Source organism: Trachypithecus francoisi, unplaced genomic scaffold (genome assembly GCF_009764315.1).
Source record: "Trachypithecus francoisi isolate TF-2019V2 unplaced genomic scaffold, Tfra_2.0 Lachesis_group18, whole genome shotgun sequence".
Lineage (NCBI taxonomy): Eukaryota > Metazoa > Chordata > Mammalia > Primates > Cercopithecidae > Trachypithecus > Trachypithecus francoisi.
The window spans coordinates 65,170,635-65,198,304 of record NW_022681463.1 but is presented as its reverse complement, the minus strand read 5'-3'; the positions used below and the strand labels follow the sequence as shown (position 1 = coordinate 65,198,304).

General features: G+C 41.6%; 1 protein-coding gene across 3 annotated transcripts in view; it reads right to left on the bottom strand.

Annotated features, from left to right (window-relative positions):
• Window positions 1-27,670, bottom strand: part of ATP7B (ATPase copper transporting beta) — an 80,947-nt gene that overhangs the window by 37,051 nt on the left and 16,226 nt on the right. For all 3 annotated transcript variants that reach the window (XR_004429051.1, XM_033177633.1, XM_033177635.1), the window contains one exon: window positions 3,103-4,336. Coding sequence is in view for 2 of the 3 variants with exons in the window: in XM_033177633.1 (XP_033033524.1) it covers window positions 3,103-4,336 (1,234 nt within the window). In the remaining variant the exon portion in view is untranslated. The remainder of the gene's footprint in view (window positions 1-3,102; window positions 4,337-27,670) is intronic.

The window sequence follows — 27,670 nt, the reverse complement described above, 5'->3', positions numbered from 1 at the left end:
GTTCATGGTCCCAGCTCCCACCAAGCAGCCTCAGCCCCTGGGCTCCAGTAACTACCTTGTCCCTCAGCCACCATGGAGGAGGGGGCTTCCTGCTATTGTTAATCTGTGGGGTTCTTCCCATTGCGTATTTGGATTTCCAGCTTTCTAACATCTTTGTAAATAGTTCTCTGTATTAAATCCCTCCACTGAGCTACCCTGTAACTTCACCTTAACTTTCATTTCCTTCAGGAATACCTACTGCATGCGGGGTGCTATTGAGTCCAAGGAGAAACAAATCACGCTGACTGCAAGGGTGTCCTCAAGGAGCTCCTAATCAATCGAGAACGGCTCTTCAAATACAAACTGGTACACTAATGGTTTATTCTAAATTAAAGTTGCCAGGTAAAATACAAGACATCCAGTTAAATTTGATTTTCAGACAAACAACAAATAATTTTTACTATACATATGTCATGAATATTGAGTGGGACATGTTTATACTAAAACATCATTCATTGTTTATGAAAAATTAAAATTTAAGTAGATGTCCTATATTTTTATTTGCTAAGTCTGATACCCTAAATACCGCTTGGGCTAAACATAATTCTCATAATCCTGCCCAATCAAATAAAAAAAAACACTATTCTTTTCTTTCTAGGTTTATTTAATCAAATCCAGTTATTCTGTAATATGTAGCTTAACGCTAATTTCTTTTTACCATTTAATGCTAACTTCTTTTTACCTGATTGCACGGTTGAAAGACTCTAAACATCACACAAAAACAGGCAGATGTTTACCTTATACTATATTTCTTACCTTTTGTGTACAGGATTTACTGTTCTACTGTGTTTTCCTTCTTGATTTTTGTTTTAAAGAAACTCCTTCCTGAAACTTGGTACAAAAGACAAAGCACAACACAGGGCCAGGCCACTTCACATGAATGCCCACTCCCTTCAGCAGTGGGTGTGTGCTGTGGGCACAGAGGGGAGGCAGGAAAGACTTACAGCTGAGTGAACTTTTCAAGGAACAAACTTTATCTCAGTGACCACAAGAAACAATGTGGGAAACCAAAGTCCAGCCATCCCTGAGCACTGAGCTGCTGGTGGGCTTGCCTGTGCCACCGAAGGCAGCTCTTTCTAGTGCTGGGCCCGCTGCTCCCTACAGTACCGAGCTCCAGCCAAAAGGCCGAGGAAGCCAGCCATGTCCTGGTCCAGTCCACAAGACACGCACGTGCAGGGCCCATGTCTGGGGCCTAATCGGTTACAACACACCACCCACAAGCTGCCCCTCACAACATGTGCCCCTTCCCTCCTTACCTTCAGCATTTCTCTCAACCATCTCCACTCACCTATCACCCTCTTTATCCCTAATTTAAGCTACTAGTGGTCTCCACCCTTACCACCAGCCAGGCTGGGCTCCCACCTTCCCAGGGTCCTGAAGCAATTCCAACGGCCTCCCCTAGTTAACCCAGGAAGATACGACTCAGACCTTGGCCTCTGCAGCTTGCATTATGTCCAGGGTGACTAGGAGACCCCTCCCCCTCCCTCTGCTTCTTTCCCATCCCACAGTCACTCTTCCTAGGTCTCTGTCATCTTCCCACACTCAATTCTGCATTTCCGGCCCCACACGCTCCCTCAAAATTCAAGGCCCTTCTATTCCACCGTCCTCCAGCATCTCAGCTAGGGGCTCATCCCAGTTACCCATGGCCCTACCCATCACATATCCCTCTTGGTAACCCCAAGCTTGGTGGAGCTGCCCTCCTGAATGTCTTTCAAACCCACCTCTTTCTCACCTGTCCTCCTATGTGGTCTCACTGCCTCAATGGACACTGTACCGTGACACCACACTGGTCTTCTAATATATAATCTGACTTCGTGCTTCCTCTGATTAAAACCCATGATGGTGGCTGAGCATAGTAGCTCATGCCTGGAATCCCAGCACTTTGGGAGGCTGAGGCAGGAGGACTGCTAGAGGCCAGGAGTTCAAGACCAGCCTGGGGAACATAGCAACACCCCGTCTCTACAAAAACATAAAAATAAAAAAATGAACCAGGTGTGGTGGTGCACACCTGTAGTCCCAGCTACTCAGGAGGCTGAGGTGCAAGGATCGCCTGAGCCCAGCGGTTCAAGGCTGCGGTGACCTATGATCATGTCACTATCCTCCATCCTGGACAAAGGGCAAGACCGTATCTCTAAAAAAGGTTTTTTAAATTTTTAATTAAAAAATACAAAAGCCTGGTGGCTCCCTCACCTTTACTTCTTCTCTTATATTCATCAAATGGGGAGAGAAAAATCATTGATAAATCCTTTCCTTAACTCTCATTTTTACCAACATGGCCTCTAGGTTATGATACTAAGCTTCTGTTGTCTAGCAATAAAATATTTTGAGAAGGTGATAATAGTTCTCTTGGTAAGAAAAGGGCCTGGATGGTCCCACAGTGTTCTATTTCAGGATACAGAATCAGAATTCTCTCCAGAAAAGAAGCCCAAATCCAAGGAGTTTAGCATTCCAGTCAGCCATGGTTTGAATGTGTCCCCCAAATTTCATATATTGGAAACATAATCCTCAACGTGGCAGTGTTAAAAGGGCTTTAAGAGGTGACCGGATCATGAGGGTTCTACCTTCATGAATGGACTAATCCACTCATGGATTAATGGGTTATCAGAGGAGTGGCATCGAGGCTTTCTAAAAAGAAGAGCCACCTGAGCAACCATGTGAGCATGCTCAGCAGCCCTGCCATGTGATACCCTGTGACACCAGAGTCCGCACTGGCAGCAGGCTCTCGCTAGATGTGGCCCTCAACCTTAGACTTCTCAGTAACTATAAGAAATAAATTCAGTATTTTTATAAATTACCCAAATTCAGCCATTCTGCTATAAGCAACACAAAACAGACTAATACAAAATCCCAACTATATGAAAAGCAAAATCTAGACGCTTGGAGATTGTATTTCCTCTATCTTAACAAATTTAACACGCAAGGAAAGTTTGCAGGATTTTGTTCAACTGCTGACATGGGAGGCAGGGAGCAGGGCTCACCTACGCCACCATCCAGGAGCTATTAGACACAAAGAGAAAAGGAGACAAGTTCAGGACATACCTCAAACACACATCAACTACGTACCAGAAACGACTGAAGCCTCAAATCCCATGTCTTCTATAGCAGCTCTGAGTTCTTCTGGGCTAATTACAGAGGGATTATAAAGAACTGTTCCAGTCCCTTCGGCCAAAGACACCGATATTTGCTGCACCCCTTCCAGTTGGGAGATCATGCCTTCAATGGTATGGACACAGGATGCACAGGTCATACCAGCAATGGCAATCAGAGTGGTACTGCATGTGCTCTGCACCTGGTTTCTTGGGGAGGAGCCAAGGGAATGAGAACTGGAAGACCTGTGATCTGTCCCACTCCCTTCGGCTGCATCAGGAAGAGAAACTTTAAAGTTCCCAGGTGGAAGTGCCTCGATAGCCGTCTGCAGAGCCACTGGGCTGGTACAAGAAGAGTCATACTGTACTTGGGCAGTTTTGTTCTCCAAGGACACTTGAATACTTTGAACCCCTAGGAGTTGGCCAATATTTTCTTCAATATTCAAGACGCAAGACTTACAGTGCATTCCATCTATTCTCAGTTGGAGGGTGACCACATTCCTTCCTTGGTGTCCCAAGGTCTCAGAATTATTAAAATTCTCGTTAGCAGAAGATAAAGGTCTCTTTGGGTTAGTGCTTTGTAACCGCTCAATATCAATTGGTCCCAGGCTTAAGGGAGCCACTTTGTTCTTGATGGCAGCTTCAAATCCCATGTCATTTACATGGTCCCTGAGGTCTTCAGGCTGAATGAGATAAGGCTGATAAGTGATGACAGCCTCTTGGTTGCTGAGTGAGACTTTGACTCTCACTACTCCTTGCAGTTTCCGGACCTTGCCTTCAATGGAGCCGACACAGGACTGGCAGGTCATGCCCTCCACCCGGAGCTTGACCACAGCCTCCTGGGCAGGCAAGGACCTTGAGGGCCAGGAGGCTGCCTTTCCTTCTGCAATGCTGGCCTCAAAGCCCATGTCCCCAATTTGATGGCAAACCTGTTGCAGGCTCACAACTGATGGCACATATTTCACAGTGGCACTGCCTTGTTCCAGGGAAACCTTCATGCTCACGATGCCTTTCAAACTGGAAATTCTATCCTCAATGGACTTCACACATGACTGGCAAGTCATGCCCAAGATCCTGATTGTGCTGGTGTCCACCTGAGAAGAAGGGCCCAGGCCATCCAGACCACCTTCGTAGCCAACATTGTCAAAAGCAAAACTCTTCTTCATTGCTGGTTCCCAGGCACGGGTAGGCAAAGAAAGCTTAGATAAGATCTAAAATGAAAAGAAATAACATTTTTTATCCTTTAAATATTTTCTACAACATCCCAGCTTCTCTGGCACTGAGAAAATGGAAAACAATGCCACTGGTGTCAAAACATCCCAAGGGTAGAAGAACATAAAATACACAGAAAGCAAGCTAAAGGCATCATCTATAAAATGAAGAGCTCTGACATTCTTCTCTGACAGAAGCTAACTGTCTGTCCTCCTTAGTGAAATGTCATTCTCACACAACAGACGTGGAGGATTCTGAGGGAAAGAAGGAAAGCACGACACAGTTTTACACATGGAACGCAACACGGTCGGCCTGCAGCAGAGGCAGAGGGCACAGTGGTTCACAGTGGGAAGGCACAGGTATCCCCAAAAAGGTTCCCACCTCTGGCTGATACCTCCCCACAGAACTTAGTCCCTTCAGCTCAAACTTTGGGGGTCCTGAGGAAATACAAACCCCAGAAGAGGCAACACCTTACTTCTATATCTCTTTCTAGGGGTGTCTATCTGATTATCTTAGCAGAGGTTAAATGTACTTAACACCCTACAGGTACACGCTCCAAATGCAGACTTCCCGGGCCCACACGGTTGGAATCCAAAGGTGGGCCACAAGCCTGTGAAAAAGGTTCGGAGGTATGCTCCCTGGGCGAGGTTTAACTAGCACCTGTGGCTGAGCCAAGGGGCAGGAGGGGAAAGGCTGGAAGAACAGGAAGTTGAGTTTCACGAGGAACTTCATAGTTCTGCCTGTGACTCGGTGTCACCGTCCTCCTGGGTGTTCAGGAGAGCTGTAGCCATTACCTGAAATTTCAGGTGCATCACTTAATTAAAGAACCTGTTTTCTTAACACAACACAGTACAAGTGTTATTTCCTGGTTTCTACATGGGATGATGTAGTCTCAGTCATTCTATTAACAAGCAAAATCTTCCTTTCACAGGCTCCCAGCCTACAGCTGTCTTAACTAGATGTACTTTTTACACCAGAATTTCTATGTGCTTCAGAAATTTGGAAACAGACCTTTATATATGACACATCACAAAAAAGCACATTTCTCCCTATTTGTACACAATCCTGCTTGTCTTCAGGTGAATCTCCTTTACATGGAATGATCTTCTCCTTTTTCCTGTGCATAAAATGCAGACCTTGCCAACTGGCTTTTGAGCAACCTAACACCACAAATGTTCAAATAACTTCTAAAATGCAGACTATATAAATGTTGATTTCTATATCCACAAAGGTTTGGGATTAATAATTACATGGAATGTAAATATTCACTGTAGCATTTCCTAAGAGAAAAAAGGAATAATTAAGTAATTTGGGGGACAGCAGTTTAAAAGATATTGCTGAATTCAGTAAATACGTGAACGTTTAACAATGTTGTTTAAGGATGGTGATACATTCTGAGAAATGAGTCATCCTTGTGACTTCATCATTGTGTGACCATCGTGGAGTCACTTACACACACCTAGATGATGTAGCCTGCTACACACACCTGAGCTGTATGGGATAGCCTGTTGCTCCTAGGCCACACAACTATACAGCATGTTACTGTACTGAATACTGTATGCAATTGTAACACAATGGTAAGTACTTATGTATCTAAACATAGCTGAACGTAGAAAAGGTACAGTAAAAACACAATATAAAAGATTTTAAAAATGGTGCACCTGTATGGGGCACTTACCATGAATGGAGCTTGCAGGACTGGAAGTTGCTCTGGGTGAGTCAGTGAATGAGTGGTGAGTAGATGTGAAGATGTAGGACACTGCACTACTATCGATTTTATAAACACTGTATACTTAGGCTCACTAAATTTATAAAAAATATTTTCCTTTCTTCAGCAATAAATTAACATAGCCAGACACAGTGGCTCATCGTAATCTCAATGCTTTGGGAGGCCGAGGCAGGAGGACTGCTTGGGCCCAGGAGTTCAAGGTTACAGCAAGCTATGATTGCACCACTATACTCCAGCCTGGGAGACAAAACAAGACCCTGTCTCTGAAAAAATAATAATAATTTATTAATTAACCTCGGCTTGCTGTAACTTTACTTCATAAACGTTTAATTTTTTTTTTTTTTTTTTTTTTACTTTCGACTCTTTTGTAAAAACACTTAGCTTAAAGCAAAAACACACTGGACAGCTGTATAAAATTTTCTTTCTTTATATACTTATCCTATAAGTTTTTAAATGTTTTATTTTTAAACTAAGACTTTTTGTTAAAAACTAAGACACAAACACATACATTAGCCTCGGCCTACACATGGTTAGGATCATCAATATAACTGTCTTCCATCTCTACATCTTCTCCCACTGGAAGGTCTTCAGGGGCGATAACAGGCATGGGGCTGTCATCTCCTAAAATAACAATGCCTTCTTCTGGATACCTCCTAGGACCTGCCTAAGGCTATTTTACAGTTAACTTTTTCTTTTTATAAGTAGAAGGAGTACACTCTAAAATAACAATGAAGAGTATACTAAATACATAAACCAGTAACATATTTATTATCATTATCAAGTATTATATACTGTACAGAATTGTACGTGCTCTATTTTTATATGACTGGCAGTACAGTAGGTTGGTTTACACTAGCTCACCAAAAATACATGAGTAATGCATTACTATGACATTATAACAGCTGTGAGATCACTAGGCAATAGGAATTTTTCAGTTTCATTGTAATATCATGGGACCAGTGTCATATGTGCAGTCCATCATTGACTAAAACATCATTATGAGGCACATGACTGTATAAGGATGACATGGTGTAACAATATTAACAGACAATTGACTAGACACCTATCTGGAAACCTATATGTCAAAAGACATTTCAGGCAGATCAAAGATTAAGATGTAAAAAAGAAACAACAAAAATACTAGAAGAAAACATAGGAGAATATCTACAACAGTCTCAAATTGAGAAAAGCCTAAATATGACAAACAAACCAGAATAAAACCAAGAAAATCCAAAAGCTATAAAAAATGTGACATAACTAAATACAATAAGGACAAAAAATTACTCAAATGAAGTCAAAAGATAAATAACTGGGGGACAAAAGATTTGCTTCACATAGTATACATTAAGAGCTAATTTCTTTAATATACAGAGAATTCCTCCAAAAAAGCAAAGGGCCAACAATCCAAACAAAAAAGAAGACAGTTCATCAAAAAGGAAATGCATGTGGTTTTTAAAATATATGAGAAAATATTAAAGAGAAATGTAGCATTCCAACCACACTGTGGCACAGGGCTCACCATTTGCTGCAGTGCACAGTCCTCCTACATTGCTAGTGGGAGTGTAACCTCTCTGGAGGGCAATTTGCAATACCTATTAAAATTACAAATTTACGTACTCTTTTACTCAGCAACTCTACTTCTAAGAATTTACCCAATAAATATATTTATTCATGGGCAAAAGGAAGCATGCCATGGAGATATTAAATGCTGCGAAAGATTAGAAACATCAACGTCCATCAATAAGAGGCTAATTATTGTTCAGCCATAAATGGAATATTATTCAGCTCTTAAAATGAATGATGTGGCTCTGTATGTACTGAAATAAGCTGATATCTAATATACTGCTCAACAACAAAAGCAAGGCACAGAAAATACCATATATATAGTATGTGTTTGTTATCTGTTGCTACATGACAAACCAAATTTAGTAGCTTACTAGCAACAGCTCACAATTTTTCAATTCGTACAGGGCTCGGCAGGGAAAGCTTGTCTCTTCTCCACGTAGCACCACTGGGGGTGGCCTGAATGGGGTTGGCAGTTCCACTTCCAAGAAGACGGTTCATTCATGACATGGCTGCCAAGTGGATGCTTGCTGCTGTCTAGGGGCTCAGCTGAGGTTGTTGGCAGGGACCCAGTTCTCTTCCATGTGGCTTCTCTTTATGACTAGGTGGGGACCTCACAGCTGGGGGCTTCTGGGTACTGACAGGGGGTGTCACAATAGCAAGCACTCCTCTAGAACACATTTCAAAGTGCTAGCTCTTATCAAGTCTCTGCTTGCATAACACGTTTTAACTCCCATTGGCCAAAACCAGTCACACAGCCAAGCACAGTCAATATGGGCAGGAATTACACTGAGCTTGAATACAAGGGCGTGTAGTTCACTACAATTCTATCACGGTGCTAGCACTATCTGTGTGAAACAAGAGAATATCATACAAATGGATGCTTGTATAGGCATGGATTATCTCTGGGACAATGCAAAAGCTAGTAGAGAATTTGAGGAAGATTAGGCAGCCGAAGGGGACCAGGTGGCTGGGATACAGAGAAGAATTACTTTCACTGTATATCTTACTGTACAATACACACATTACCAAAACCTAAAAATTAATTTAAAATTAAAATAACATGAGCACAAAGAAGACTCAGAACAGTGACTTGATTGTAGTTGGTGTTAATTAAATACTTGTTCAATTAAAAAGGAACCAAGGATAAAAGAAAAACTAAGAAGATATTCAAAAACATTCATTTTCATATACTACCTTATTAAGCAAAACCTCTTCCTCATAATAAGACATAACCCTCAACCACCTAGTTTGTTGGAAAAACAAATCCCTCATGATATACTACCCAATTTACATTTTTTGGTCCTTGTTCCAACTACAACTTAACAAACCCCAAACCACAACAGTGGCTCTTAATTTCTAGACTGTTGATTCTACGTTTCTGCCAAAATGGTTTGGAGAAGTATTGAAAGCAATTTCTTATTATCAAACACTACTCAGAGGCCCCCCTTTCTAGACAGGCAGGTTTTTAAGGCCAAGCAGTTACAGAAGACAAAGCCTTGCAAACAACATATCTCTACAAAACACTAGAGTGCAAACAACATATCTCTACAAAACACTAGAGTATCTGTTGGTCTAGGAACAACCTCATTAAACAACTGATAGTGTTTGGATAGTTTTAAGTGTAGACACAGGGCATATGTATGCTTTTAATTCAGTTCTTCAATTAAGATGATCTTTGGGGGAAAAAAACTCTCCTGATGAGTTTTAAAAAACAAACAAAGGTTTAGATTTAAGGGTTCATCAAAGAGTCATAGAAACGGACAACAGGCCAGGGTTCTACATGGGTATCCCAGAAAGCCTTGTGAAAGCCTGGTTTATCTAATTCCCACTAGATTCTGCACTTCTTGCAGACATTCGGGACATTTTCTGCAGACCCAACACCTGGCTTTGGAATGACTTTTTCTAGCTTTTGAATTTTTGATAAACGATGGTAGACATCAGGATGAGAAAGGACTGGAAGCACAGGAGGCCACAGAAGGGAGTCAAAAAGTGAATTTCAATTCTCTCTCTAGGCACCCAAGTCACATGGAATTTGCTGAGAGTGCCAGGGCTTTTAAAATAAAATATAGGTTAAAAAAAAAAACTACTGATTCACCAAGACAAAGCCAGAAAGGAAAACAAAATCTCTGGAGAAGCCATTCTGATATGAAGAACTCAGAAACTGGGTGACATGTTTTGATGAAGGGTTTCAAAGCCAATCTGATAGTGAAAAAGCAGAAACAACATGCCTTGTTAGAAAGTGGCTGTGATCACAAATCAAAAAATACTAACCCATGCACAAGTGAAGGACCACTAGCCACTTCGGAGGTCTCTTGATCACTGCTGGATTCCCATCAACCTTAAATAGGATACCACTCAATCCCCTGCTGCCTATCCGCAAGAGTTTCACTTTGAAGGATGTGTAACACCCATAACAACTTATGAGGCAAACATGTTATACGTGCATGCAACTTTTCAAATACATCACCTCCCCCCATACAACTTAATACATCTGAACTTTCATGGGATTCAAAATACAAAAAAGTCCAGATTCTTTCATATGCACACAGATCCAATACTAACAGATAATTAATGATTCTGAGTGTTATTTTATGAGGATGGCATTTTATATCCCTCATGCTTAGGACAATTCTAGAAGGAGGTATTATCACCATTTCACTGTTGAAACTGACTCAGAAGCTTATCCAAGAGCACAAATCAACATAAGTAACACCTGGGATTCAAATGCTGCTCAGAAATCCGGGACGCTCTATATTTTTTAAAAACAACTTTTAGAGTAACCTTTTCTTTTTAGCCATGTTAATTATAGGAACAGACTACAATGCAAAAAAGCGAAATTAAAATAAACAGCCATACCTGCAAGCAGCAAGCCAGACTAACACGCAAGAGAGCTGAGCTGCCTGAGCCCTGGCTTCACCCACTAGTATCTGTCACCTCAGAAAAACTACAGCAGAATATCCACACTTGCTCCACTTTCCTCGACATCCCTAATAAGGCAATCACACTTACAGGAGAAGGCTGGACACAAGTTAGAGGAGACAACAGCTCTGGACCACGTACATCCTGAATATCTGGAACGAGTACTGCCTTGCTCGGCCTTATCTAAGAATTCTCTGGATGCCACAAATTCAAAGGGGAGGGCACAGGTCAAAAATAATGCCTGACTCAAGAAAGGATCTCACCCAAACCACCCCAGGCATCCAGGCCAGTGGGGGTTGGTCTCTAAAACCCCCACTGAGGAAGAATCAATGTCCCATATTAACCTCTATGAACATAAGTATACAGGGGATATACTTAAATATCAGCAGAGAAAATTCAGGTTACCTTTGGGTGAGTTATGAAATACTGATTTTTAAAAATATCTGTACATATTTCCCAATTTTTCAAACTTAAATTTTAAAAAAAGTATTACTTTCATAAGCAGAAAATAAATGTGATTTTTCAGGCATCCCTGAAAAAAAGGCAGCAGCCCCCAGTCAGGGGCTTATAGATAAAACCACCCTCTCCCTGGGACAGAGCACCCGAGGGAAAGGGCAGCTGTGGGTGCAGCTTCAGCAGTCTTAAAGGTCCCCGCATGCCAGTTTTGAAGAGAGTAGTGGATCTCCCAGCACAGTGCTCGAGCTCTGCTAAGGGTGCCTTCTCAAGTGGGTCCCTGACCAGGTGTCAAAAGATACCTCATACAAGAGAGCTCTGGCTGGCATCTGGCGGGTGCCCCTCTGGGACGATGCTTCCAGGAAGGAACAGGCAGCAATCTTTGCTGTTCTGCAGCCTCTGCTGGTGATACTCAGGCAAACAGGGTCTGGAGTGGACCTCCAGCAAACTCTAGCAGACCTGCAGCAGAGGTGCCTGTTAGAAGGAAAACTAACAAACAGAAAGGAATAGTATCGATATCAACAAAAAGGATGTCCACTCAGAAACCTCATCCAAAGGTCACCAACATCAAAAAGCGAAGGTAGATAAATCCACGAAGATGGGGAGAAACCAGCGCAAAAAGCCTGAAAATTCCAAAAACCAGAATGCCTCTTCTCCTCCAAAGGATCACAACTTCCTCGCCAGTAAGGGAACAAAACTGGACAGAGAATGAGTTTGACAAATTGACAGAAGTAGGCTTCAGAAGGTGGGTAATAAAAAATTCTGCCAAGCTAAAGTAGCATGTTCTAACCCAATGCAAGGAAGCTAAGAACCCTGAAAAAAGGTTAGAGGAGCCGGGCGCGGTGGCTCAAGCCTGTAATCCCAGCACTTTGGGAGGCCGAGACGGGCGGATCACGAGGTCAGGAGATCGAGACCATCCTGGCTAACACGGTGAAACCCCGTCTCTACCAAAAATACAAAAAAACTAGCCAGGTGAGGTGGCGGCGCCTGTAGTCCCAACTACTCGGGAGGCTGAGGCAGGAGAATGGCGTGAACCCGGGAGGCGGAGCTTGCAGTGAGCTGAGATCCGGCCACTGCACTCCAGCCTGGGTGACCGAGCGAGACTCCGTCTCAAAAAAACAAAAAAACAAACAAACAAACAAAAAAAAGGTTAGAGGAATTGCTAACGAGAATCAGTTTAGAGAAGAACATAAATGACCTCACGGAGCTGAAAAACACAGCACAAGAACTTCGTGAAGCATACCCAAGTATCAACAGCTGAACTGATCAAGCGGAAGAAAGAATATCAGAGACTGAAGATCAACTTAATGAAATAAAGCATGAAGACAAGATTAGAGAAAAAAGAATGAAAAGGAACAAACAAAGCCTCCAAGAAATATGGGACTATGTGAAAAGACCAAACCTACATTTGACTGGTGTACCCAAAAGTGACAGGGATAATGGAACCAAGCTGGAAAACACTCTTCAAGATATTATCCAGGAGAACTTCCTCAACCTAGCAAGGCAGGCCAATGTTCAAATTCAGGAAATACAGAGAACGCCACAAAGATACTCCTCAAGAAGAGCAACCCCAAAACACATAGTTGTTAGACTCACCAAGGTTGAAATGAAGGAAAAATGTTAAGGGCAGCCAGAGACAAAGGTTGGGTTACCCACAAAGAGAAGCTCATCAGACTTAACAGCAGATCTCTCTGCAGAAACCCTACAAACCAGAAGAGAATAGGGGCCAATATTCAACATTCTTAAAGAAAATAATTTTCAACGCAGAATATCATATCCAGCCAAACTAAGCTACATAAGCGAAGGAGAAATAAAATCATTTACAGAGAAGCAAATGCTAAGAGATTTTGTCACCACCAGGCCTGCCTTACAAGAGTTCCTGAAGGAAGCACTAAACATGGAAAGGAACAACTGGTACCAGCCACTGCAAAACATACCGAATTGTAAAGTCCATAGACACTATGAAGAAACTGCATCAACTAACGGGCAAAATAACCAGCTAGCATCATTAATGACAGGCTCAAATTCACACATAACAATATTAACCTTCAACGTAAACAGGCTAAATGCCCCAATTAAAAGACACAGACTGGCGAATTGGATAAAGAGTAAAGACTCATCGATGTGCCGTATTCAGGAGACCCATCTAATGTGCAAACACACACATAGGCTCAAAATGAGGGGATGGACAAAGATTTACCAAGCAAATAGAAAGCAAAAAAAAGCAGGGGTGGCAATCCTAGTCTCAGATAAAAGAGATCAAAAAGATCAAAAGAGACAAAGAAGGACATTACACAATGGTAAAGGGATCAACACAACAACAAGAGCTAACTATCCTAAATATACATGCACCCAATACAGGAGCACCCAGATTCATAAAGCAAGTTCTTAGAGACTTACAAAAAGACTTAGACTCCCACACAATAATAGTGGAAGACTTTAACACCCCACTGTCAATATTATACAGATCAATGAGGCAGAAAATTAACAAGGATATTCAGGGCTTGAACTCAGCTCTGGACCAAACAGACTTAATAGACATCTACAGAACTCTCCACCCCAAATCAACAGAATATTTTTTCTTCTCAGCACCACATCGCACTTATTCTAAAATTGACCACATAACTGGAAGTGAAACACTCCTCAGCAAATGCAAAAGAACAGAAATCATAACAAAGAGTCTCTCAGACCACAGCACAATCAAATTAGAACTCAGGATTAAGAAACTCACTCAAAACTGCAAAACTACATGGAAACTGAACAACCTGCTCCTGAATGACTACTGGGTAAATAACGAAATTAAGGCAGAAATAAATAAGTTCTTTGAAGCCAATGAGAACAAAGACACAGCATGCCAGAACCTCTGGGACACAGCTAAAGCAGTGTTTAAAGGGAAATTTCTAGGACTAAATGCCCACAAAAGAAAGCAGGAAAGCTCTAAAATCAACACCCTAACATCACAATTAAAAGAACTAAAGAAGCAAGAGCAAACAAATTCAAAGGCTAGCAGAAGGCAAGAAAGAACTAAGATCAGAATAGAACTGAAGGAGATAGACACACGAAAAACCCTTCAAAAAAAATCAATAAATCCAGGAGCTGGTTTTTTGAAAAGATCAACAAAATAGATAGACTGCTAGCCAGACTAATAAAGAAAAAAGAGAGAAGAATCAAATAGATGCAATAAAAAATGATAAAGGAGATATCACCACCGATCCCACAGAAATACAAACTACCATCAGAGAATACTATAAACACCTCTATGCAAATGAACTAGAAAATCTAAAAGAAATTGATAAATTCCTGGACACATACACCCTCCAAGTCTAAACTAGGAAGAAGTCAAATCCCTGAATATATATGCACCCAATACAGGAGCACCCAGATTCATAAAGCAAGTTCTTAGAGACTTACAAAAAGACTTAGACTCCCACACAATAATAGTGGGAGACAAATAACAAGTTCTGAAATTGAGGGAGTACTTAATAGCCTACCAACCAAAAAAAGTCCACGATCAGGTGGATACACAGCCGAATTCTACCAGAGGTACAAAGAGGAGCTGATACCATTCCTTCTAAAACTACTCCAAACAATAGAAGAAGAAGGACTCTTCCCTAACTCATTTTATGATGTCAGCCTCATCCTGACACCAAAACCTGGCAGAGACAGAACAAAAAAAGAAAATTTCAGGCCAATATCCCTGATGGAACATTGATGCAAAAAACCTCAATAAAATACTGGCAAACTGAATCCAGCAGCACATCAAAAAGCTTATCCACCATGATCAAGTCGGCTTCATCCCTGGCATGCAAGGCTGATTCAACATACACAAGTCAATAAACGTAATCCATCACATAAACGGAACCAATGACAAAAACCACATGATTATCTCAATAGATGCAGAGAAGGCCTTCGCCAAAATTCAACACCCCTTCACGATAAAAACTCTCAATAAACTAGATACTGATGGAATGTATCTCAAAATAGTAACAGCTATTTATGACAAACCCAGAGCCAATATCACAGTGAATGGGCAAAAACTGGAAGCATTCCCTTTGAAAACTGGCACAAGACAAGGATGCCCTCTCTCACCACTCCTATTCAACATAGTATTGGGAGTTCTGGCCAGAGCAATCAGGCAAGAGAAATAAATAAATAAAGGATATTCAAATAGGAAGAGAGGAAGCCAAATTGTCTCTGTTTGCATATGACATGATTGTATATTTAGAAAACCCCATTATCTCAGCCCGAAATCTCCTTAAGCTGATAAGCAACTTCAGCAAAGTCTCAGGATACAAAATCAATGTGCAAAACTCACAAGCATTCCTATATACCAATAATAGACAGAGAGCCAAATCATGAGTGAACTCCCATTCACAATCGCTACAAAGAGAGTAAAATACTCAGGAATACAACTTACAAAGGATGTGAAGGACCTCTTCAAGGAGAACTACAAACCACTGCTCAAGGAAATAAGAGAGGACACAAACAAATGGAAAAACATTCCATGCTCATGGATAGGAAGAATCAATATCGTGAAAATGGCCATACTGCCCAAAGTAATTTACAGATTCAATGCCATCTCCATCAAACTACCACTGACTTTCTTCACAGAATTAGAAAAAACTACTTTAAATTTCATATGGAACCAAAAAAGAGCCCGCATAGCCAAGATAATCCTAAGCAAAAAGAACAAAGCTGGAGGTATCACACTACCTAACTTCAAACTATACTACATGGCTACAGTAACCAAAACAGCATGGTACTGGTACCAAAACAGACATATAGACCAATGGAACAGAACAGAGGCCTCAGAAATAACACCACACAACTACAACTGTCTGAACTTTGACAAACCTGACAAAAACAAGCAATGGGGAAAGGATTCCCTATTTAATAAATGGTCTTGGGAAAACTGGCTAGCCATATGCAGAAAACTGAAACTAGACCCTTTCCTTACACCTTACACAAAAATTAACTCAAGATGGATTAAAACTTAAACGTAAGACCTAAAACCATAAGTACCATTCAGGACATAGACATGGGCAATGACTTCATGACTAAAACACCAAAAACAAAGGCAACAAAAGCCAAAATTGACAAATGGGATCTAATTAAACTAAAGAGCTTCTGCAGAGCAAAAGAAACTATCATCCGAGTGAGCAGGCAACTGACAGAATGCAAGAAAATTTCTGCAATCTATCCATCTGACAAAGGGCTAATATCCAGAATCTACAAAGAACTTAAACAAATGTACAAAAAAAAAAACAAACAACCCCACCAAAAAGTGGGCGAAGATTATGAACAGACACTTCTCAAAAGAAGACATTTATGCAGCCAACAAACATGAAAAAAACTCATCGTCACTGGTTATTACAGACATGCAAATCAAAACCACAATGAGATACCATCTCATGACAGTTAGGATGGCAATCATTAAAAAGTCAGGAAACAACAGACGCTGAAGAGGATGTGGAGAACAGAAATGCTTTTACACTGTTGGTGGGAGTGTAAATTAGTTCAACCATTGTGGAAGACACTGTGGCAATTCCTCAAGGATCTAGAACCAGAAATACCATTTGACCCAACAATCCCATTACTGTGTATATACCCAGAGGATTATAAATCATTCTATGATAAAGACACATGCACACGTATGTTTACTGTGGCACTATTCACAATAGCAAAGACTTGGAACCAACTCAAATGCCCATTAATGACAGACTGGATAAAGAAAATGTGGCACATATACACCATGGAATACTATGCAGCCATAAAAAAGGATGAGTTCACATCCTTTGCAGGCACATGGATGAAGGTGGAAACCATCATTCTCAGCAAACTAACACAAGAACGGAAAACCAAACACTGCATGTTCTCACTCGTAAGTGGGAGCTAAACAATGAGAACACATGGACACAGGGAGAGGAACATCACACACTGGGGCCTGTCGGGAGTAGGGTGCTGGGGAGGGATACCACTAGAAGAAACACCTAATGTAGATGACGGTTTGATGGGTGCAGCAAACCACCATGACACGTGTATAGCTATGTAACAAACCTGCACATTCTGCACATGTACCCCAGAACTTAAAGTATAATTAAAAAAAAAAAAAAAAGATTAATATCATACATGTTTCAAAACGAATGACTATAAGGACAGACATCACCTCATTTGATCTTCAAACACGACCCAGGAAGGTTCTAGTACTTTACATAGTTTTCTCTACTGATAAGGCAAACTAATCATTAAAACTAGTGGTGTGCATATTCCCCCAAGCCCTTCACTCTGTCCTTGAACCTTGTTTCACAATGGTCCAGAAAGACTTTCCACTGTCAATTATTTAAACTGTATCTACTTTAAAAATGAAGGCATTCATTCAAACACATCGGAGGGCCTACTATGTGCCAGGGCTGTGTGTGCATTAGCCCCATCTCTGCCCTTCTGAGGACAGACTGTAAATTTTCTGGGTAATTCTGTGCAAATGACTATTCATTGCCTATCTGCTTCTCTCAAGCACAGCAAGGGAAAATATTAACCCTTACTGAGAAACAAAATGTAGCATATCTGACACTTGCCTAAAAAAAAAGTGAGTAAAATTAAAAACAAAATTAACAAACCTCACTACATATGTACATATAAATATGTTATTTTCAATATACAACAAAATGAAATTTAGAAATTCACAAACTATAAGACAGGGTAACCTCTCCAAGAAGCACTTCACCATATTATCTCAGAAAACCCATTCACAATCTCGTGCTACACAGGTTTATAATCAACCATTTCAGAGAATGTGCTGCTTTCAAATTATGTCTATTGTAACAATTATTCCATCTAACTTTTATCAATTAACAGCACTTTCCTGCTTCAGAATCTTCTCTAATAACATTCCGTATTTCAAGCCTCTCCCAACAAAGAGGTTTTATTATTATTTTTTTTACTCTGTACTCCAAGGAGTATTGGTTTCTGCCTAGAATTATAGGTATGACACATAAAACAAATGTATTCCTTTAAGACATATACAAGCCTAATGTTTATAAATTAGCACTACTCTATGATGGGTAATGCTACTTCAAATAATCCTTAGAAAAAGAAATATTAAGTATCTAATAAATCTTTTTTATAAAATAAATGTTATTTTATTAATTTAAAAAGTCTGATGATATAGTAAACAAGAGTATAAGGAAAAACAGTTTTTAACCACTGTTTGTAGAAAGGTAAATTTTGCCAAACTGCTCTTCAAAAAGTATTACTGCTTTTATCCTAGAAATTCCACTTCTGGGAATTTTACCATATAGATATACAATTACATATTAATGTTCGCTGCTACATTCAAATAGTGAAAACCTGGAAACCAACTCAATATTCTTCTATAGAGAACTGGCTACATAAAATATAGTCCATGTATATTTTATGTATACATAATGAATTTACATGTATTGACGTGGAAAGACTTCCATGATGTTAAAAAGAAAAAAAAGTTGCAGAACTATATTAAGACGGTCCTCTTTATCTAAGAGAGGAAAAGAACTACACTTCTATACCTTGCTACTAATGTTTGTATCCAGCAGATACTACTTTTAGGAATAACTAAATTCAAGAATCCACTTGAAATGTTCTCTACAAAAGCAAATAAAATAATAGTGATGCTGAGCATTCCATAATGACAGGTAACTTCTTTAAATGACTAGATCACATCACTTCATTTATTGTTTTTCCTTTATTTTAGAAAGGATATATCTGTGCCAGCCAGGTCATCCTGATTTCAACTAGGCAAAAATAAAACCGAACCCGGCCAGGCACCATGGCTCACACCTGCAATCCCAGCACTTTGGGAGGCCGAGGCAGGCGGATCACGAGGTCAAAAGATTGAGGCCGTCCTGGACAACATGGTGAAACCTCATCTTTACTAAAAATACAAATATTAGTTGGGCATGGTGACATGCACCTGTAGTCCCAGCTACTCGGGAGCCTGAGGCAGAAGAATCGATTGAGTTGAGCACAGGAGGCAGAGCTTGCAGTGAGCCAAGATCGCACCACTGCACTCTAGCCTGGCGACAGAGCAAGACTTGTCTCATATTTAAAGAAAAAAAAAATAACCTAACTACCACTTACCTAAGAACAAAATCCGTATTCTGGTCTCTAAAAATGCTAAGTCCACTATCTAACAACCTTATAGTCACCATTAGTTCAACGTGTCTAACATCAGTCCCCCCTGCTGCAGTACAAATCTACTTCTAGTTCATTCATTTGTTCACTCAGTCAATAGCTTGATACCATGGACTGAACTGTCAGATACAAGATTCGATGACAAATTAAAACAGCAGCCAATGTGCACCTGCAGTCCCAGCTACTCAGGAGGCTAGGGTGGGAGGATCACTGATGGGAGGATCCCTTGAACTCAGGAGGTGGAGGTCGCAGTGCAGCAAAGCAAAGATCTGCAGCAACTGCACTCCAACCTGGGTGACACAATAAGACTCTGTCAGAAAAAAAAAAAAAAACAGCAGCCAAGCTTGGCCAAAGAAGTCAACAGAGTCATGAGTAAGGAGGCATAAGCAGTTATTTTTGGAAACAAAGGGGAATTCTGTATACAGCTGGAACAAGTTTCTAGTAACCTCCAACCATTTCCCACCTGCCAAGACAGGTAGAGGAGAGAGGTAAGGAGGGGCTAGGGAAGGGAGAGCCTCAGAGGCAGGCACCCACTCCCCTCCAGCTCACCATCCTAGGCCTGAAAGGTTGTCTGTGGAACCTCTGATAGGAACACCTGGGCCAAAGCACTGAGCCCCTGCCTTCTACTCTGGTTAGCGTGCTCTCCTGGAGGGGATTTGTGGGGAAGGCCCTCCTCCCTATTTCCCCCTTTTCATAATTAATTCCTAGGAACCTCACCAGGCTTAGCCCTGTTCACATCAGCAAATGGAAACTTTCTAATGTGGGAGGGGAGTTGGGGGAAATGCGCCCTCCAGACTTTGAGTTTTTGCCAGTTATGCCTTTTAAAAAGATCTTTTTCCCCTCTCCTCCTGTCTGAAACATAGAAGAATCCAAGAAACAAGTTTCCCAAAGTCATGATTTCATTCTACATTGTACAGAATGTACTCTGCATTGTATAAGAAATGTAAAATACAAGCAAACAAATCCGCTGGACATAAACAGCAATTTTTAAATGTTTTATTCATAGCAGCTGCCTGTGTCCTTTCTGAACAATGTGCCACCTAAAAGCTAACTTTCCATTCACTATGAATTAGCAGTTTTCCAATACTTTCAAAACTCTATTTCGCCCAGTGTATTAAATAATACTTCAGTGTTCCAATGGAAAAGCAAGGACTTGTCATCAGACAGACCTGGGATTAAATCTTTCAGGAAACCTAAGCTCTCAGTCAACTTTCTCATCTGTTAAAGGTGGACTGATGATGCCTACTAAAGTTGTTAAAATGATTAAGTGACACGAGCAAGGTTTCTACCATATACCAAGTGCTAAATGTTAGTTCTCAAGGTGCCAAAGTTGATTTATAACAGACTTTGAGTCACAACTGAAATTAACTTTTGGGTTGGTTTTTATAATCATAAACCAGCTACTGCAAATTTCTTCTATTTAAGGATAATTAAATTCTTCCTAAAAATTAATCCTAAATTTAAAAGTGGAACTGCAATAAAAAATAATATAGGCCAAGCAGTGTGGTTCACGCAAGTAATCCCAGCACTTTGGGAGGCCACGGTGAGTGGATCACTTGAGGTCAGGAGTTTGAGACCAGCCTGGGCAACATGGTGAAACCTCATCTCTACTAAAAATAGAAAAATTAGCTAGGTATGGTGGCAGGTGCCTGTAGTCCCAGCTACTCTGGAGGCTTAGGCAGGAGAATCACTTGAACCCAGGGGGTGGAGGTTGCAGTGAGCCAAGATTATGCCACTGCATTCTATAGCCTGGGTGACAGAGCAAGACTCTGTCTCAAAATAACAATAATAATAATAATACAGATGTACATATACATTGACATATAGAAATGTTCACAAAATATTCAGTAAGAAATGCAAAGTATAAGATAGTATGTAAAATTTGATCCCATATTTATTTTAAAAACATAATTATGTACACATAAACATACTCACATATACATATACACATTCATATTTGTTGGGAGAATGATTGCTTTGGTTTTCTTCTTTTTTTTTTTTTTTTTTTTTGAGACGGAGTCTGGCTCTGTCGCCCAGGCTGGAGTGCAGTGGCCAGATCTCAGCTCACTGCAAGCTCCGCCTCCCGGGTTTACGCCATTCTCCTGCCTCAGCCTCCCGAGTAGCTGGGACTACAGGCGCCCGCCACCTCGCCCGGCTAGTTTTTTTGTATTCTCCTCATTCCATCATAAATTTGTATATGAGTATATGTTACTTTTATAATCAGAGCTTTAAAAAAAATAGAGCCGCCAGGCCCGGTGGCTCACATCTATAATCCCAGTACTTTGGGAGGGGCAGGCAGGAGGATCATTTGAGCCCAGGAGTTTGAGACCAGCCTGGGCAACATAGGGAGACCACATCTTTACAAATAAAAAGAGAAATTGGACATGGTGGCTTGTGCCTGTGGTGGCAGCTATTCAAGGGGCTAAGGCAGGAAGATCACTTGAACCCAGGAGGTCAAGGGTGCTATGAGCCATGATCACGCCACTGCACTCCAGCCTCAGCATCAGCAAGAGACCATGTCCCAAAATAAAAAATTTAGAAAAAAACAAACAAACAAAGGAAAAACAGAGTTGCAACTGTGATCAGATAGATTACTGGGTTATCACAGTCCTATCCTGACATTCAAACAACACATCAAACATATCTCAGAGTTGGAAATTCTTCTGAAAAAGCGTAATTTTGGCAGAAGTAACACTATTTTGCATTTGTATGATAATCTACAAAGTGCTTTCACAATCGTATGAGGCAGGATTTATCATCCGCTTTGCAATGAAGAATCTAAAGAAGAGTGTCCAAGACTCACCTGCCCAGGTCCCACAACCTGTAATGGGTCTGCACTCAGATCCCCTCCACCAAGGCCTCTTCCCCAGCTCTCCTTTCTGAAGAGGCTCCGCTACTCAGCTTCAGGTTGCCCCACTCATCACAGATTGGTGCTGACCTTAAAAATCACTAGCATATGTCATATCTCAAAACTTCAGATATAGGCTGGAAATGATAAAGTAACAGTTTGGACATTTTTTAAAAATGCCTCAAGCATTTGCACCCCAAAATATTTAATATTTCATTATTTTCAACAACACGGGTAAAAGTATAAATGTTCACCGTATATTGTATAACCTGGCAACATATGAAAAGCCTGATTAAAAGATTAAATGCTCTGTCACTCTTTAAAATTCTAAGTGATGTTAACACATTAGTTTAGCTACTGGTTTAATACAGTTTAAAGAGATAATGAAATGAAAATTATAAAACTACTTTAGAAAACAAAGTAACTAAAATTGTATCTATTACCTCACTTCCCTCCCCGAAAACCACTCGAACCTCTGTGGAGAAGCTACCCAAACTGGCAGCCACTGAACAATTCTACATTTCCTATTTTTGAATTTGCCTGGAAAGAAACTTTGAAAGAGTCTCTTGGAAATCTGCACAAATTCAGAACACCAAAAACCACTTTTAAATTTTAAAATAAATACATCTGAGCATAGTTACATCCTTGGTTAAAAACCTGATAGCAAAATGCAGAATCTTAAATACTCAAAAGGAGTGTCTGTCTTCAATATCCAAGTACCCTGTGATTTCAATGTATGTAAATCTCTTGCACAGTACATTCAAAAGTTATTTTCACAAAATGTCCTTTAGTCTTTGGGACTTTAACCAATGAACAACATAAAAATAAGTCTTAGAGGAAGCAAGTACTTATGAAACCTTCCTTTGTATCTAACTAGTAAATGCCTTCGAAAGTCATTTTTTATTTTCATCTAACTAGGTCAATGAAAAAGACCCCATACACACCACCAGTTGCTCAGAAATGCTACTAAAAGGCACATTTTTACAAAATGTTATAGTGCCTTACTTTTGGACATGACCTAGCCTTTGGAGTAACAAAACTTTAATTTGCTTAAGAAAAGGAACTTCATTTTGCAACATTTTCAAAATGTTTAATTAAAATGTACAGATTAACAAAATAAAGTATACAGTATAAAACACATTAGTAAAAAGAAGGAAGGATTCATTTTTGTTCGACTTGCATTGTGGAAAACTTTTGCTTCATAGAGGCTTACAAAATATTCTGAAAACAAATAGCAACAAAATCCAAACTTCCAAGCCAGGTGCTACATTCACACTCTCATTCCACTCCCCAGACCTCCCCCAATACCCCACACAAGAGATATGGAGAGAACCCTTCATCTTTAAACTGGGTCCAAGCCCTTCCAGGCTTTTTAGCCCATCTGCAATTGCACTGACCTGATTGGAACTCATTTCCCAGGTTCCATTCAAAACTCTCTGTGGAAATTCTCCTTCCTCTGACAGTGGAGTGCCTTCCTCCACGGTAGACACTGGCCTGGCTGAGTGCCTAACCCCAGGGCTCTTCCTAAAGGACCACTGCTTGTGGACAGACAGCAGGGTCACATGTGGGTCACTCAGAGTTGCCAGGAAGGACTGGTCGGGGCTCTGGGGCACATCACCCCTGGCTTTCTCCATTGCTGAGTCCATGGTCACGCCTTCCCTCCTCACTAAAGCAGTTCACCTTCAGCAGACCATTTGGTTGTGTTAGAGAGAAATGCTTTAGAAGTGCCCTCCTAATTAGCAAGGGGAAGACACCCTTCCACTCCTGACCCAGCCCAGGAGAGGCTGCCGGCAGTCTTCAGTCTGGCAGCAAGCTTTGAGAACTTGGGCAGGCTGCACAGTACTGCACCTATTTGCTTTTGTTTATCTACACCCATCCCAGCACTTGGCACCCTCTCGCTCAACACACTGTGTGCAGCACTGTAGATCTTTGCACATGGCATGTGCACACCCTCACCCAGTGCAGACTGGACACCTGGCCAAGGTGTCCATGAGGACAGCATGTAATCACCTGCCAGAGTGCAGCACAGTTTCCTTTTGTCCATGTGCACTTCTAGAAACCCAGTCTAGAGGCAGGAGAGATATGACACTTTCTTTTATTACCAAACTGCTAGCACTTTCTTGGAATAGCTTCAGCTGCCTCTTCCACAGTTCCAACGTTGGCAGGGTGCAGAATACTTGGTGAGAGAAGTATTTCCTTGGCAACATGACTTGCATTTTCAAGAAGGTGTAAGAAAGTTCCATGTTTCCTGTAGCTTTGTTTTCCCTTGGACCAAAGGATTGACTTCAGTAAGAACTGACTGCACAAACTCACTGGCTAACAAGGCTCGTCTGTTTAAGCAGCACCACAGCCAGGAACTAAGGCACAATTCAGGCTTCTCAAGCTACCTGCTGTTCCACATGGGGATTAATAGGAGGAGACACACGACACTGTCGTAATTCCAGCAGCAGCCTCCTCTGTCGGGCAGCATTGCCTCCAGTCCCACCCTCCACCCGACTCTACCCCACTCCACCCTACCCCACCACTCGAAGATCAGAAGGAGGGACCTCATCCCCCATGGCAGGAACAGGTCCACCACAGCCCCTAATCCCAGCCATACCTCCTGCCACCAAGTGTGTGTGGAATTGAGATCAGGGTAAAACGGTCACTCTGTCTCTCCGTGTTATTCTTCACAGCAGAATGTACCAGCAGGGGCTCACTAAGGTGTGCACCCAGTGAGGGCACTCAGAACACACACCCCAGGTCACTGAAGGCTGCCTCTTCATAGGTTGCCCACAATGACGCTTCCTCCCCCATTAACACTGTCATCCCTGCCCCAAGAACTCTCAACTGAGAGATCTGTTCTCTTTGAGGAAAGGCAGCCCCAAGGCTGGTCCACGCACCGAAGCCCCTTCGTGCCTGCTTTATCCTGCTGCTTCTTACTGCACTCCATGGGGGTTGCTATCACTTCTAAAGCACATGATGAGCAACCAACTTCTCCAAAATGTGCCTGGGTTTGTTTCTTATCTTCTAAGTGCTGAGCCAAAAAACAAAGAACCTACCTCAATTTCCAAGAAATATCATTCAAACCCATTTTCATCAAAGGAAAGGTATATTTGATGTTAAAGGCCTTGGGCCCCAACCCTAGCCTCCCTGCCAGACAGAGACTAGCACCGCAGGGCTGTGCAGCTGCCTCTATGGGAGCCTATGTAAACACGTCAGGTGCATCTGCGATTGCTTTCTAGTGATTGTTCAGGTCTTGCTTATCTACGTCTCTCCCTTCCTGATAGGATCTATCAGGAGCTCCACATGCTCTGCTGACCACCTGACATTTCATTTATGGGGCATCAGAAGTAGGTTTTCCAGGTAACTGAGGCTTATCTCTTTAAGCATTAGATTTTTAAAAAATTAGTCATTCCAGGTGAAAATCTTCCCTAAAGGTAACATCTATTTTTCTGCTGCCTTTTAAAGCGAGTTATTGAACATATTTTAACTTTTTCTTGGTGATATGAGATTATAAATATAAATGCTTCTTCTGTGCTGTGCCTATGAATAGCTAATAAGGAAAATATATAGGGATCATATGTGCCACATGCTTTTAAATAGTCTATCCTGTTAGCTCCATGAAATTGAAATACTTCACCATTCAAACCACTTCTAGATGGTGGCTCAGATCCAGAAGACAGCCAGAAAAAGGGGCTGGGGCCAGGTTAGAAAGAGCAGAGTCTAGACTTTGTCCTGTGGGTGGTGTAGAATCACCAGGAGTTTCTGAGCACAGAACTCACAGAATCGTATTTGTGATCTGGAAACAGTTTGGGCAGAAACAAGAATGAAGACTCAGGAGAGGGGGGATTACAAGGGGCAGGAAATTTAATAGTAGAATACGATTAAACAAACAAGGAGGCCTCCCAACTCAGTGACTGCTGGATCACAGTAGGTGACAAAAAGTGGGGGCCTGAGGATGACAATGCCATTTCTAGTTTCGCAGATTGGGCACATGGTGATGAGTACACCAAGATGAGCGGGGAGGGTAGGAAGAAGGCAAGTCTGGGGTAAACACAGTGGCTTCTCCTTTGCTCCCATAGAATCTAAGGGACCTGTGGAACAGCCAAGGCATGGGCCACCTTCCCAGGCTACAGCATTAAGTACAAACTCCTCTTTCTAGCACCTTCCCCTTTCCTCACACCTGACCCTGGCTTCCCTGCTCCTCCCCTTCAAGGCACCATCTAATCCTTCTTATCCTTCAAGTCCTGCCTCTCTGTGGAATCCAGCCAGCGGCTCTCTCCCTTATCTGAATTCCAGCATCACTAATGTCAACATCAGGGTGCCAGCAGGGGGTCAGCCTGTAACAATGCTGGAGGACAAGTCTTCTCTGTCCACTGAGGCTGCAGTCAGCTCAGTCCACACTTGTTACTGATGCCTATGGGCATGTGCTCACTTTGGGAAATATGGTCAGATTCTACGAGGATCTCATATCTTAGCTGCCCACACACCTAACATGGTGATGAACAGTATCAGACATTAAATAAGTATATTTAAGCAGTTAAATATTTACATACTTACATTTTAATAAGTATATTTAACCATATTTTTAAAATGAGTTGAATTATATACTGCTCAGAATGTGCTTTCTACCTAGAATTTCATGGTACTTTTTGCCCCCCTTACCACAACGCAAGAGCAAACTCTATCAGTCCCTCATGTATTCCTTCTAGAACAGGTCTTCAAGGGTTTCCTTGCACTAGATCATTCTGTCTTCCATATGTACAAATTTCACGAGCCATTTTCCAGAAGAAAATTCATCTTCTTTACGTCCTACTCACCTTCACAGTCTGTGGATCTTTCCTGTATAAAAATAAATATCTCTTTGGTGTCCTAAACAATCTTGTTGCAACCTGAGAAGCCTGGGCCCAAAGGCAGATGGGCAGCTCATGTTTCCATGAACCTCCAGGACAAAGGGCTCTTTGGAGGAGGGACATCTGGTTAAAATATTTCAGCACTCACAAACATTACCTGCTCAGTCCAGCTAGAGGCTAACATTGGGCAGGGCTTCCCAGATGAAATCCCCAGGCCAGCCCTCCCAAGATGGGGAGAGGAGTCCCGGATCCTATGACGGGACAGGAGGGCAGAGCCTGACATTAAAGCTGCATGCTCGGTTCCCAAGCAGAGAACGTGAGCACTACAAACAGCACAGCCACCAACAGTCAGGGCTCCAGCAGCCCAGCCTTCAGAACAGAGGGGAGTGTTAACCGATGCAGATTATTTATAGTCTGAGAGCCATGTATTTAAGTGTATGCACAACAGAAGACCAGAAGAGGAGCACAAGACACATACTGCTCTTGGAAGTTTACTGGCAAGTTAGGAGAGAAGAACAGTAGCAAAGGGCAGTATTCAATTCTGAATTCCTCAACCACTAGGTGCTGGGAGCGGGGGAGGGAAGGATGGTGGGCTTTAACATCAGCTTGGCTTCTCCCCATACTGCTGCTGATCTCCAAGACTGAAACAACTAGTTCAGCAGGACTTTCATACCAGCTTACTAACAGGAGACAGGCACAAATAAACACATACCTAAGTAAGCTCACTGGAGGAGTGCTCTTAAATAAACTGCACTTGGCTGAACAGTCTTGAGTGAAAAATGATTACGATAGTTCTGAATTATGAAGAGACGGG